Consider the following 15,423-nt stretch of genomic DNA (forward strand, 5'->3'; position numbering starts at 1 on the left):
AGCTGCTTGATCTAAGCTTTGAAAAGACATGGGTGCTTATTAGTTTAATAAGAGCTCACTTTGCTGGGAGTCCTGAACAAGTGAGAAGGCTTTAATCAGCCTGGGCCAGCATATCTCTACTTAATGCTATACAATAAAGATGATTTTAGCTCATTAGTGCTCACCCTAGAGAGCCAGCCATGCTTCCAATTAATTGGAGAGTAGAGACTGTATGAAATCTATTTTAAACACTGGGAAGACACATTAGTAAGGAGACTCCCACTTTAAAATGCAATCTACTAAATGAGTGAGGAAAATAGATGAATGAATAAGTGGTATAAGAACACTGGTTAACCATTTGAGAAATATAAAGCTGAATCCCTACCTCACTTTTTATACTAAAATAAACTCTAGGAAGGCCATAATTTAAGTATAAAAACATAAAATTGTGAATTCCATTTCCTAATTTATTAACAAAAACTTAACATGGATTTATTTTGTGCCAGGTCCTGTCTTAATGTGGAAGAAAACATGGCTTCATTTCTTTGCAAACTTGGAATGTAGTTTCATATAAATTCAGGAGCCACAAAACAAAATATTGAGGGATCTGATTGTGTGAAAATGTAAAATTCCTATATGATGAAAATACTATAAACAAAATCAAAATACAAATAGCAAACCTGAAAAAGGTAGATCACATAGATAACATAGACAAAGGTCTAATAACCTTAATTAATAAATTGCAACTGAAATCAATAAAACAAAAGAAAACGTTATCATCTGAATAGAAAATGGGCTAAGAATATGAATAATCACTTAAGAGGAAAATGGCCAACAAACACATGAAAAAATGCGTAACTTCTTTCTAGTTTGAAAATGCAAAGCTGGGGACACCTGGGTGGCTCAGTTGGTTAAGCAGCTGCCTTCCGCTCAGGTCATGACCTGGGATCCCGAGTCCCACATAGGGCTCCTTGTTCAACAGGGAGCCTGCGTCTCTCTCTGCCTCTGCCTGCCATTCTGTCTACCTGTGTGCGTGCTCTCTCTCTCTCTCTCTCTCTCTGACAAATAAATTAAAAATCTTTAAAAATGCAAAACTGGGATGCCTGGGTGGCTCAGTTAAATGTCTGCCTTCAGCACAGATCATGATCCTGGGGTTCTGGGATCAAGTCCTATGTGAGGCTCCAGGCTCACTGGGGACTGCTTCTCCTCTCCCTCTGCGTCTCCCCTCCCAATCATGTCCTCTCACTTCTCTCAAACAAATGAAATCTTAAAAAAAAAAAAAATGCATAGCAAAATAGAATAGCATCATTATGTAAGTCTCAATTTTCAAAAACTGTACAAATTTGATTATTCTAGATAAACAATCTAGAACACAGACCCCATCATGTAATGTATCTGGAGGTGCTCCCTCTCTGAATGCCAGTTTAGCAATCTCTCTGCCAACACTTAAATGTACCCAATAGTCCCAGCAAATGAAAACAATCTAAATGTTCATCAAAAAGGGACAAGCAGATAATTATCTGTAGCATCCAGAGGGCAGAGACCTCTAGGTATGATATGCCAAGATTTGTAAGTTTTTTAGTAAGTGAAAAAAAGTTAGGTTCAGGTCAGTATGTGTGTTGATACTTCATATGTATTTTATTTTAAAGATTTTATTTCTTTATTTGAAAGAAAGAGAGTGCACAAGCAGGGGGTGGACCAGAGGGGGAGGGACAAGCTGACCCCCTGCTGAACAGACAGCCTGACTTGGGGCTTGATCCAAGGACCCAGAGACCATGACTGGAGCCGAGGGCAGACACTTAACCAACTGAGCCAACCAGGCACCTCTTACATATGTTTTAAATTTTTTTCTCATTCTCTCTATATATTTTTCTCTGATTTACAAGACATATTAATAGTGGTGACCTTCAGGAGGCTGCTGAGAAGAGCAAGAAGTTTATTTTTTTATATTTTCATCTTTAAACACATATGTATTATTTTTATTTTAAAAAATAATAAATATACATACCTGTACCCCAGGGGATAAAAATATATTATACGTTTATTAAAAATTTTAAAAATTTTTAAAAAATAATAAATAATAAACTTTTAAAATTTTTAACAGCTTTTAGGTGACAGCCCAAATGCAACCTAGATTTTGCAACAAACATTTAGGGAGTACTTATTATATGCCAGGCACAGAGCAAGATGCTGGCAATACAGAGGAAAGGAAAGAAAAACAGATAAAAATCCCTGACTGAACTTAGCACCAAAAGGCACTGAAAAAGACAAAAAAGCAACAACGAAAGCTGGCCTCTGAGACTGACACACTTCCTGTTGCCAGATTCTGAATGAGATCTCCACTGCCTATAGAACCCAGGGGTCCCTGTAAGAAACACCACTCAAGACTTCCACTGGCAGGGCGCCTGGTGGCTCAGTGGGTCAAGGCCTCTGCCTTCAGCTCAGGTCGTGATCCCAGGGTCCTGGGATAGAGCCCTGCACCAGGCTCTCTGCTCAGCAGGGAGCCTGCTTCCCTTCCTTTCTCTCTGCCTGCCTCTCTGCCTACTTGTGATCTCTGTCTGTCAAATAAATAAATAAAATCTTTAAAAAGAAAAAAAGACTTCCACTGTTTTGCCAGTGCCTGAATCCACCTGCAGGGCTGTGCCTCTTGCACTCAATGATTCTGTTTGGAAGGCCTGCATCGGCTTCCGACAGAAGAACTGTACAGAGTCCTTTGGTTGCCCTTCCACACGACCAGAGCCCAGATTCCCCAGGCCAACCATCCTTGTCTCTTCAAGGAGACTTGGAAAGCTGAGGCCCAGAAGAGCAGAGATCTAGAATTAATTCCAACACTATGGACATAGGTAACTTGCTGTACCCCTCCCTGTGCCTCCGCTTCCTCATCTTATACTCATGGCATAAGGATTTGTAGGGATTAAATGATGATGTTTATATAAACATACAAAGCCTACATACCAAAGTAGTAAAGAAATGATAGCTATTGTTAAAGGATTTCCTCTATTTAAGATACCTTCTATTTAAAATGTGTTAATGATTTATTAACAACTTTTGTGGGAGGACACATTGGCTATAAGATAAACCCTAATTGCAAAATATTAAGATACACAATCTGAAACTGAGGAAATATGACTTTGTTTCTAGATCTAACTGGTAATAACAATATCCTGCAAAATCTAAGCAGTCAATTATGAAATGTGGAGCAGGGCGGAGGTGGAAGAGGCAAAAGAAGGTGGAAATTGGTGGTGAGACAGCGTCTACTGGATAGTGGAGACCTACCATGGCAAATGGTATCAGTGGAGGTGGCAGAAGTGCATTATGGGAATGAAGGGTTTTCATGAACTCCACTGGCTCAGCCTATGAGAGAGAACTAGACACACATATCAGGAAAATCTCCAAAGTGGAAATTGGACCAGGAGACTTGCACAACAATCTATGCCCAGATGGACCTTTGTGAAAGGAGTCTGACCATTACCAAAGTAACAGTGAGCTGAAACAAAAAAATAGATAACCTATCTATTTGCAAATGCTAAATATGGGCAAATCTGTCCTTATTCAACATGGTACTTATGGGAAAATATTAGTAGAAGAAAAGGGGCATTGTCATTAAATTCAGAGGAACATTCCTAGAAGAGTAACATACTACAGAATCCAGATGTAAATTTTATAAAATTGACATTGTCAATAAAATGTAACCAGGCATAACCTCTAGAGAAAGCCATGGAAGAGAAGAGAGATGAAAAAGTCAACGACTTGAATTTAAAAAAAAAAAAAGATGGATAAGCTAACACTGAATTTCAAAAATACTAAATATATAATAACCAAAACTCAACACCCATTCATGATTTAAAAAACCTTTAGCAAACTAGAAATGGAAAAGAACACTCAAAACCCAGTGCGATACCACTACACAGTCACAAGAGAAAACTAGAAAACTAGAAATTACGAAGCACTTAACAATAATTTGGAGCCACTGAAAACTACAACTGCTGATGGAAATGTAAATTGAATCTCTTTAAAAAATGGTTTGGTAGGATACACCAAATCTGAAAATATGCATTACTTATGACCAGTGATTTTTTTTCCTTGGTGTGATCAATGTGAATCCATTTTTATATTCACTAAAAGAAAAGTACAGAATATTCATGACAACACTAAAAAAGTGAAAACTACCCAAATATCCACCAACAGAATAATGGATATATAAACTGATATATCCATATAATGTAATATTATGCAGCAATGAGAACAAATTAGAACCTATACACAACAATATGAACAAATATTGAAAGAAGTCAAAACAGTACCAAACACTTGTAAATTTTAGATGGCTTAACAAAGCAAATATCTGCTTAAAGAAGAAATCAGAGTTGCAGTTATTTTTGGTAACAAATATTTAACTGTTGGGGTGCTTGGGTGGCTCAGTTGGTTAAACATCTGCCTTTGGCTCAGGTCAAGAACCCCATGGCCTGGGATTGAGCCTTAGGTTCCCTGCTCAGCAGAGAGTCTGCTTCTCCCCCTCCCTCAGCTCCTTCCACTACTTGTGCTCTCTCTCTCTCTCAATCTCTGTCAGATAAATAAATAAAATCTTAAAAAAAAAAAAAAGAACCAGGAGGATGTCTCAATATAGTGCCAAATAAGTGACCAAGAATATGTAAATAAGATGGATAATCTAGTTGTGTGTTATTTCAACTTACATGAACATCAATGAAATAAAAAAATACAAATATAGAACTATCTGTTAATACAATTAACATCTAATATATAAAGTGTTCTTTCAAATGAATATGATGATCTGAATTTCAAAAATAAAGAACAAGGGCAGGGGGAAAATCACAGTATAAATATATAACAAACATAATAGGAAAACACCCTAATAGACTATCACAAAATACGAAAGAAGATAAAATTGTTAGATACCTTTCAAATGGCAAAGATTTATAACTGATGGGAGTGCAGTAAATAAGCATTTATTAAATTATTACTATTAATATAAATTGGTACAGACTTGGAGTAGAGTCATTTCACAACATGCATTAAGAACCTAAGTATTGGGGCACCTGGGTGGCTCAGTGGGTTGAAGTCTCTGCCTTCGGCTCAGGTCATGATCCCAGGGTCCTGGGATGGAGCCCCACATCGGGCTCTCTGCTCAGCGGGGAGCCTGCTTCCCTCTCTCTCTCTGCCTGCCTCTCTGCCTACTTGTGATCTCTCTCAAATAAATAAATAAAATCTTTTTTTAAAAAAAAGAACCTAAGTATTTAGATGAGAGAAGTAATCAGAAAGATATACAGAGATTTATATTAAGGATGCTTATCCTAGGCACCTGAATAACCCCAAACAATACTTGAGAAAGAAAAAATACATGGCTTAACAAAGCAAATATCTGCTTAAAGAAGAAATCAGAGTTGCAGTTATTTTTGGTAACAAATATTTAACTGTTGGGGTGCTTGGGTGGCTCAGTTGGTTAAACTGAGGTAATTTGCCTGATAATTATGTCCTTCCTCCTGAGATCTTGGGGTTGCAGATCTCAATGGTGTTCTACTGCCTAGCTTGGTAAGAACCCACTAGTTTGACCCTATAGATGTGCAGAAACCAAGATTAGGCCAAGATTAGGATTAAAGACAATGGGTGAAGGTCATTAAAATAGACAATTCAAAAATGTACCACTTACCATGCTCCCATACCATCTTTTCCTTTTACAATTCTCTTGGCACATTCAATCGTCTTCTTCAAATTTGGATTCAGTAAAGCTGTGAAGAAAATAAAGTAGAAAAATACGACCCCACAACTTGGCAGCTGAGTCAGAGTGACACCAGGGAAGGTACAGGGTGCCCGCATTAGAGAGGGTTCCATGTGATTCCAAGGATAAATCTATCCCTAGGATTTTTTTTTTTTTTCAGACAACACTGGGAGATAGTAGCTTGTGGTCATCTTTTACTAAATCTATTTTTTTTCTTCAATTCTTATAATAATATTTTCATTAAAAACATGTACAGCGACTATTCTGTGCTAGTGGCGGTAGAATGGTGAACCCAGTAAATCTGTCCCTGTCCTCCTAGATCTTGCAGTCTGAAAGGGGGAGATAAAGGTCATAGACAATTACAATACAAAGGATACCTGGAATGATGGGGAAATGCAGCTTGATGTGGGAGCGGTGAGTGGGGGCACCCAATTCAGACTCGAAGGATCAGGGAAGGGCTATTGGGCCACATGACATCTAGAAGAGTAGGGAAGGAGAAAGGGTGGAGGAATCACAGAAGGAAAAGTGTTCCAGGTGGAAGAAACAGCATTGGCAATGCCCCAGAGGTGCCTCTGAGAGCCCAACACTCCATTCTTTCCTTTGAATGTGGAAGCCTGGGTTGCTGCAATACCTTCCTTCTTGACACGTGAGTCTCTCCCTTTCCCTAATCCAGTCTGATTGCTTTTCCTTAAAACATTACTTCAGTGCCCCTAGTTCCTGTAAAACAGAACACCCAATCCTTGGCTTAGTCCATCCGCCCTTTCCCCAACATTCCTTTCCATTTCTACAACCTTACCTTCCATTGTCTTCCTCCAAGACCCCACCATTAGAGACCTACCAAGGACCAGGAGACAAGGCTTGCCCTGAAGGTGGGTGCTCCACCCCTGGTGCCCACAGCTTGGGAATCCTATTCTGGACTTTTTCTAGGCTTAGTTCATGTTCATCTCCCAACCTGGATGGGCTCATCTAAGCAGGACAGTCCTTAAAACTCTGTCACTGACCATCTAGCTCACTGCACCCTCTCCCCTCTTCTGAATAAAATGTCACTTCAATTCAGCTCTAACCAAATACATATATACAAACATACATATGTAGATACACATGTGCATACATGTTCACATGCGCACACACACACATCCTAATCCCCGCTACTTTGCAAATACTCTGAATGAAGCTGTATTCATCACACACCAAGCAGTATACCCAACACCAGGCTCAGGACTTGATATGCACTGTAGTATATCAAAAACTCACAAAAGCCTTGTGAGGTAAGTGCTATTATTACCTCCACTTTACAGATAGGAAAACTAAGGCTTAGATCATATAACCAGTAAGAGGTTGAGCCAAGATTGTGTCTGGCCTCAAAGTCTGTGCTCTCTCTGTCCCTCACCCTGCTGGACAAGAACAGTATACAATTTTCCTGAACTGTCCTCAGGACTTAGCACAGGGCTTAGCTAGTCCTTCTCTTTTTTTTTTTTTAATTAAATTGATTTATTTATTTTCAGAAAAACAGTATTCATTATTTTTTCACCACACCCAGTGCTCCATGCAATCTGTGCCCTCGCCAATACCCACCACCTGGTACCCCGACCTCCCACCCCCCCCCACTTCAAACCTCTCAGATTGTTTTTCAGAGTCCATAGTCTCTCATGATTCACCTCCCCTTCCAATTTCCCCCAACTCCCTTCTCCTCTCTAACACCCCTTATCATCCATGCTATTTGTTATGCTCCACAAATAAGTGAAACCATATGATCCTTGACTCTCTCTGCTTGACTTATTTCACTCAGCATAATCTCTTCCAGTCCCGTCCATGTTGCTACAAAAGTTGGGTATTCATCCTTTCTGATGGAGGCATAATACTCCATAGTGTATATGGACCACATCTTCCTTAGCTAGTCCTTCTTGATGGTGCCTTACTTCCCCGTGAGTCCTATTGGCTTGTGGAGACAAATTCCCAAAGAGCCTGTTTTCCCCTCTCTTTAGAATGTGTTTGCTTTCACCATTTTCTAGCTCATCCTTCAGCTGACAATGCAGTTCTCTGGGGTCTTGGGTTTCAGGGGAGTCTCTAATTCACCTCCTGATTTTGCTCAGGCCCTGTCTACACAATGACCTCAGAACTGTGCCTTATGCCACAAGGAATCAGCTGATGTCCCCAGGGTCAGCATCAGCTTCAATCTTCAGTTAGTTGTTTGGATTCTTGTTTCTCATTTTAGCCTTTAGGGATTTTACCTTCTTGCCATCTGAACCCAGTACTGTGGAAGATTTTATTTATTTATTTATTTATTTTAAAGTAGGCTCTGTGCCCAGCATGGGCCTTCAACTCCCAACCTGAGATCAAGAGTCACATGCTCTACTGACTGAGCCAGGCAGGTGCTCCAGATTTTTTTTTCACATTTTATCTAGTGGGAGGGTTTTTTAGGATATCTAACTCACCCTATTTCATCACAGCACTTAGTACCACCTCCATTACAGGTAATTATTTGTTTCTTCTGTCAGATTCTGGCAGTCTATCAATCAATCTTCTTATGAGATATAAATTATGGGCCTACTAGGTTTCTTTTTGCCTTGGCTGCCAGGAACTCAGGACAACATTGAATGTTCTGTCATAGTAATTAAATTATGTTCTTAATGTGTAGGTCTCCACTAGACTTTGATACATGATTTCTATGGGCCCTGCACAGTGTTTTACATATATTAGCCCATTTAAGGCTCACAGAAACCTTAAGAAGCAGCTAGTGTCATCCCCACTTGACAGAGGAGGAAGCTCTGGGAAGGGACCTACCCAAGCTCATATAGCTCAGTTATAAGGGCAAGGGCTGTGATTCTCACTGGGTTCCTGTGTTGTTTTTGGCACCCTTCCCTCCTTCGAAATCCTGCTTCTCCTTGAATCTGGAAACCATCTTACTCCTCTCTGGAGTCCCCACACTGAGCATGGGGCCCAACACTAAGCAGCTTTCTCCTGGATCACATAAGCTTACAAGTTTTACCATGACCTCTCCACTCTGTCTCCTAAAGAACCAGCTCAGAAGCCACGGGTTCTGGAACATTTCTCACCCATCATGGGGGAGGGAGCTTCACTCATCAGGGAGACCCTGAGAGTGCCAGGCATTCAGACCCTCCTGCAGTAGCTTCTGGGGGTCAGGGAGAGCTCTGGTGTCATTGTGCAGCCTATCACTTTGGCCCTGATTCAGAAGTCGCCCTGTGTGGGTTTGCCCCTCAACAACACCACCTACAGCTGTGTGGCTTTGGGCATGTACTTACCTTCTCTGGGCCTCAGTTTTCCCATTCATAGAATGGGATAATAACAGTGCCCATGTCATGGGAGTCTTTGTGACAATTAGATGCATTCAGACCTATGAAGAGCTTTGAGGAGTACCCTGTGCTTAGCAAGCACTAGACTGTCAGCTCCAGGAGACTGGCACATTGTGGATGCTCAGTGAGTTCTGGGAAGAGGGAAGCCTGGGCCAGTGCATCCTCTAGAACACAGGTACTTGGGACCCCTGAGAGCAGCAGAGAAACCTCCCCTTGGAATGGCCTGCTCTTGTCTCTTCCCAGTGACCCCTTGTGCCTGTCCAAGTGGTCACTGTTCTTGAAGAAGAGTATGTGTGGGTGAAAGGAGACCCAGGCAGAACCCTCTGCTCTAATCCTTCAGACTCAGGTGGGCTCTGATGCTTACAGCCTCCTCCCTGCCACCTCTCAACCTGCCCATCTGGATGGGGGTCTCCATGACTCTGTTCTCAGCGGCCACCCACAGCCTAGACCCTCCGGTGCGAAGCACTCAGCCTCCCTGGTCCCGCACCTGCCAGGCCCTCTGCCTCCCTGCCGCAAACCTGGAAACTCTGGCCACCCAGAAGACTGGCCTCTGCGCTCTGCGCAGCCCCCAGTGCCCCAGTGCACAGCCCCCAGTGCCCCAGTGTGGGAGAGCGGTGGGCGGGACCTACCAGAGCAGGACACGTGGCAGCGGTTCTTGCCCCTGTCGCACCAGTCATGGCTGCGGATCTGAAAGAGGCCGTAGCCAGTGTAGCCACCAGGCAAGTTCTCGTAGATGGCCGTGGGGTTGAACTTGCTCTCAAAATAAGCCAGGCACACCCCTAAGATGGAACAGGAGGTGGGTGGCTTGGAGGAGGGCAGAGTTGGGGATACCAGGGCAGAGGCCAGAGGAAAAGGAGGTAAGGGAAGAGGGGTCTTAGAGCGGCCTACTCACAATTTTCAAGGCTGTAGCCCTCAAAATTATCCAGGCCTCCTTCATAAAGCTTCTTCGCCACCCTGCAGCGTGCCATGACGGCAGCGCCACTTGGAACCACAAGGTAGCCAATGAGAGACAGAACCACGGATGCCTTCATCTTCTTAGGCTCCTGGCAGCTCAGGGCAGTAATGGCCAGGGGAGCTGGCAGAGTCACAGAGAAATCCTGCCAGGATCCCAGGGACACCGGTTTCTCTGAAGGAAAAGAAGGGCACTGTGGGGTGCGGGTGTACAATTCAGTGTGTTCAGAAAAAGGGGAGTTCTGCCTGACTTGACCGTGATACTTCTTCCCACCCTAACCCTCAGCTTCGTGTCATTGCAAACCCAGAACAGCTGAAACCCTGCCTCTCCTCCTTTTCTGGGACCCCCTCCCACCATTTTCTAAGAAAACTGCTCCTGTGACAGTCACTCCCTACCACAGACATTCTCTCCCTCCAGCAAAACCCAATGGCTTCTGCTTCATTTTCTTCTCACTCATTTCTCTTTCATGTTAGATACAGAAGCTCAAATCCTCTCTTCCTCTTTATTGTGAAAGTACAACTTGTCCTTTAGGTACATGTTGGAAAACAGAATGAGAAGAAGAAATATCTCTGTGGTCCCACTAATCAAGCACAAGCACTATTCTTCTGTTGAATTTTTTCCACCATTGCCTTTTATCCTAGAACATATTTGGAGCTGTGGTCTCACCCGGGCTATGATCTTCTCTCCAGATTGTCTAGAAACCAAACTCCACTGAGCTTTTCTCCGGCTGTGCACACAAGGAAACAAACCCCAGTCCAGCCCAGACCTGCCATGTAGTAGGGGGTCACCACTGGCAACAGCAGACAAGGCCCTTAGCCTCATGGTGCCTCTGCTTTCTCATCTGTGAAAAGGGGAGGGGTGTGATATGCTCAGAGAATTCGTTCCTGAGTTTCTCCTCCAGTTCTGTTGTTACCACCTAGACTCTGCTCATGGTCACTCCAATAAAACTGCCTCACTGTCATCCCCTAAACCCTTATCGTCACCATCCTCTAAACTCCCCTCACCTTTATCCCCTAAACCCCCTTCATCCCTGCCAGCTGAGTCACAGTCCAGCCTATTGTTCTCCACTCCTCCAAGCCAACTCCTCCAGGTGGTATTTTCAATGTCCCCAAAGCATGTATACAATGTCACTTTGGGAATGCTTTTAGTTCCCTATTCCTGATAGCAAACCCAGACTTGGCTTTCTGAGCCCTCCATAGCCTGGCCTTACCCTGCCCTCCCTCCATCAGGAGCAATCCATTCAGGTAACTCTGAATTCCCATGTTGTTCCTTCTCTATTCTTCTCTGCACCTCCCTACTCCACACCCCACTGCCCATGCGTCTGATAATTCTTACCTTAGTCTCTCCAAACATAGCTTTTTCCAATCCACAGGGCCCAACCATGCCTTTCCCCACCCAAATGTTGTTCCATTTTCAGGTGTCCACTCCAGGTGCCACCTCTTTGAAGTCTGATGCAATCCTGCATGAACCCTTGAACCCCTACTGCCCTCAGAATCACTTCGAAAACACCTAGCAGGCGATCGTCCTGTTCTATGCCATGTTATCTCTCAGACTAGAATATGCAATTGGAAATTATAACATATCTTCTTCCCAGCATGTCCTATAGCCCCTAACACTGCATAAATAGATATTAATTAGACAATTACACCTTTCTGTTTGTCATCAAACACAGGCGTATGCTTGTCCACCAACCTGCATTCACTTGCAAAAGGGGCCCTTGACCTTGGCCCTTGGGCTGGAAAATTTTTTGTCCTGTGGGCTCTTCTGTGCACTGGAATTTATTTAGGAACACACCTGACCTCTAGATGCCAGGAGCTTCTCCCTCTCAGTTGTGACAGACAAAAATGTCTCCACATGTTGCCAGACATCTCCCGGCAGACTAAACTGTCCTCTGTTGAGAACCAATGACCTAAATGTCTAACTTGGGGAAAAGTTAGAAATAAATAAGTATATTCTTGAATTAGAAGAATTTAACTTTTAAACATTTGTCTAAACTCCTAAGTCACATGACTACTTATCCCAAATACATTGTCAAGACATCACCATTATCCCAAATACATTGTCAAGAAGTGCCTAGCATTTAAGTGCTCAGACTTGGGAGTCAAATTGCCTGGGTCCAAATTCTGACTTTATCCCATAATAGCTGGGATTTTAGGGATCGCAGGAGTCATTGAAGACAGTTACTCGGCCTCTTGGCTTCCTCATCTAAATAATGATTAAAATAATACTTACCTAATCATGTTGAGTTGAAAAGTAAATGAGTTAAATATGCAAAGTATTCAATCCCCAGCAGACCTGTCTTTGAGCCATGGTCACACATCCTTGCCCTTAGCTCAATAACTGAATTCCAATGCATATTGGAAGAGAAGTCCATGTTTACATTTTTCAGCAGAGCAAAGGATATTTTCAGATGACGTCTGTCTTCCAGACATACTCATAAAACACATGCTGAGTCCTCTCTCTTCCCCTGCAATGAATTCGCCAGGAGCCCTGTCCCAGTCCTTCCAAAACCAACCCACCCCTCGCTCTCCTCTGCCGTCATCCCAGTCCAGATCACCATCATCTCTGACTTCTGTAGAAATTCCTAGATATATTCTGATATTCCACAATCCTCTCCTGTCCCCCTGTCCCTATTATCTATACAGTAACTAAAAAGTTCTCTTTAAAAACATATATCCAGTCACATCACTCATCTCCAGTACATCTCCTGGCACTTCAAATAAGATCCCAACTCCTCAACCTAGCTGACAAGACCCTTCCTGCTCGAGCCCCTGAGCACCTCTCTAGTCTGATTTCACGTCTCTCTCCCCCTTGTTCACATTCACACCATCACACTCACCTTGCACATTTCTTTTCCTTGAACATTTCTTATTTCCACCACAGGTTCTTTGGACCGGCTGTTTCTTCTGCCTAGAACATGAAGCCCCCGACCACCACAGAGCTTGCTCTTTCTGGCTGTGGTCAGAGCTCAAAAATGAGCTCAGCATCTCTAAGAGGACTTTCTGATCACTGCTCCATCCCAGAAAATCATTTCTATTTTCTTCATAATATAAGTCAATTTCAGAAATGACCTTGTTCATTTGTTTGCTTATCTCTCACACCAGAGTGTAAATACCAGGCATGCCGAACCCCGGCCTATTTTGTTTTCTGCTTTATCCCCAGACCTTAGAACAGAACCCGGTGTATAGTAGGCACTCTGTGACTCTCTGTTGAATGAATGAATGAGTGGGAAGAAGTAAACTCTTCCCAACAGAATTGTCATTGTATAAGCACTAAACGGATTTGCTAAGTGTCTCTTGCACCTGGGTATCATCATATCTGTCTGGTTGCTGTCCATTCATACCAGCTTACCATTCACCAGTCCCTCCACAGGCCTTGGTGCCTCCTTGGGGGAGGGGAAGAGCAGCCAATGCAGCAGTTCTGACCTTTTGCAGGAAAGTTCCTCTACCTGCACTCAGTTCCCTGGACTTTTCAGATTCCTCTTTCTTGATAACCCACTTACCTTCACCCAAGAGCTTCTAAACCACAAGTGCTTCTCCATAACCTGCTCTTCTAGAATCTTTTCTATGACATCAGTTGCTATGAAACAGAATATTCTGAAACATAGAGGGGTCTGTCACCAATGCACTGTATTAGTTTTCTATTGATGCTGTACCAAGCTACATCAAACTTTGCAGCTTAAGCTACACAAAATTGTTATCTTAAAGTTCTATAGATCAGGGGCGCCTGGGTGGTTCGGTGGGTTAAGTCTCTGACTTCGGCTCAGGTCACGATCCCAGCGTCCTGGGATGGAGCCCCACATTGGGCTCCCTGCTCATCGGGAAGCCTGTTTCCCCCTCTCTCTGTCTCTTCCCGCCTCTCTGTCTACTTGGGATCTCTGTCTGTCAAATAAATAAATAAAATCTTTAATTAAAGTTCTATAGATCAGAATTCTGACATGAGTCTCACCAGGCTAAAATCAAGGTGTTGGCAGGGCTGGGCTCCTTTCTGAAAGCTCTAGAGGAGAACCCATTCCCTTGCTGATTCAGGCTGTTAGCAGAATGAAGTTCCTTGTAGCTGTAGGATGGAGATTCTGTTTCCTTGCTAGCTATCACTAACGGCCATTCCCAGCTTCTAGGGGCTGTCTTCATTTCTTGACTCCAACTCCCCTCCCCTACCTTCAAAACGATCAATGATAGATCAAAATCCTCTCATGTTTGACTCCCTCCTGCCTCTTCTTAACACTGTTGTATCTCTGATTCACTCTTCTGCCTCCTCTTTCACTTATAAAGACTCATGGGATTACATTGGCTCACCCACACAATCCAGGATAATCTCTCCATTTCAAGGTCCTTTACCTTTCATTACATCTGTAAAGTCCTTCTTGCAATGTAAATGATATGTTCAGAGGTTTCAGGAGTAAGGGCATGGACCTTTATTGGAGGACCATTATTCTGCCTATCACAGCATTCTTCTGCCTCCCCCCATAGAACTGTCTTCTATTAGAGAGCAGTGGGAGGAGCCATTATTATGCTCTTCTACTCCTGATGGGGCCGTGGTCAAGGACAACCTCTCTGGAGCCTGGGCAACGTCATTTGTCACATGGATTATTTTTAAAATCCTTTCTAGCTCCACGGGCGCCTGGGTGGCTCAGTGGGTTAAGCCGCTGCCTTCAGCTCAGGTCATGATCTCAGGGTCCTGGGATCGAGTCCCGCATCAGGCTCTCTGCTCAGCAGGGAGCCTGCTTCCCTTCCTCTCTCTCTGCCTGCCTCTCCATCTACTTGTGATTTCTCTCTGTCAAATAAATAAATAAAATCTTAAAAAAAAAATTTTAAATCCTTTCTAGCTCCAAAGAGTTAAAAGATGTTGACATGACTGAGGATAACACTAGCCTTTGGAAACACTGAAGTCCTTCTGGCTCACTCAATTATGACTGGTAATTAGTTGATTAATTAAAAGTGGTAAGATAGAGAATCATAAAAGAAATGGGCCATGAACACTGAAACTTAAGCCCATAAATCCACATTGGCTCAACAATCTTTAGTGATGGCCTTTTCTTAGATATGAGTTATAGACTGGAGCACTGCTTAAGGTTTTTGTGTAAATCACACTATGCCATATTCCCATATTCCTTTTCTAGTTGCCATAACTGTAAAGCAAAGCAAGAACTTAAAGACATAGAAGTCAAGCAAGAACTTACAAACATAAAGCAGAGCGATGTCTCCTAGATTTCTTTTCTAGATTTTCAAGGTCTTTCTAAACTTTCTTAGTTAAATTACCCACAATTATCCCTTCGGTAAAATGCTTTTTAATAATTTACCTTTCTCAAGTCTTTCATAAGGATCATCTTAAAGTTTTGATTATTAACTTAGCTGGAATGACCAGCTTGTCCTGGTTTGGCTGGACAAAGCCTTATACTCACATAGTTGACAGAATAGTACTAATGGCACATATGTACTTCC

The 15,423-nt window shown here is 42.8% G+C and overlaps 1 protein-coding gene across 5 annotated transcripts in view; it reads right to left on the reverse strand.

Annotated features, from left to right (window-relative positions):
* LYZL4 (lysozyme like 4) overlaps positions 1-15,423 on the reverse strand; it is a 48,582-nt gene that overhangs the window by 1,391 nt on the left and 31,768 nt on the right. The window contains exons 1-4 of one of the 5 annotated variants that reach the window (XM_032314626.1): positions 14,320-14,426; positions 9,923-10,156; positions 9,660-9,809; positions 5,648-5,726 (exon numbers count right to left, since the gene is read on the reverse strand). In XM_032314626.1, coding sequence (XP_032170517.1) covers positions 5,648-5,726; positions 9,660-9,809; positions 9,923-10,156; positions 14,320-14,326 — 470 coding nt within the window. In that variant the 5' untranslated portion in view covers positions 14,327-14,426. Of the gene's footprint in view, positions 1-5,647; positions 5,727-9,659; positions 9,810-9,922; positions 10,157-13,333; positions 13,436-13,484; positions 13,523-14,277; positions 14,427-15,423 lie in introns of those variants that run through there. The other 4 variants (XM_032314779.1, XM_032314695.1, XM_032314863.1 and 1 more) reach the window with 4 other exon arrangements.

Source organism: Mustela erminea, chromosome 1 (genome assembly GCF_009829155.1).
Source record: "Mustela erminea isolate mMusErm1 chromosome 1, mMusErm1.Pri, whole genome shotgun sequence".
Lineage (NCBI taxonomy): Eukaryota > Metazoa > Chordata > Mammalia > Carnivora > Mustelidae > Mustela > Mustela erminea.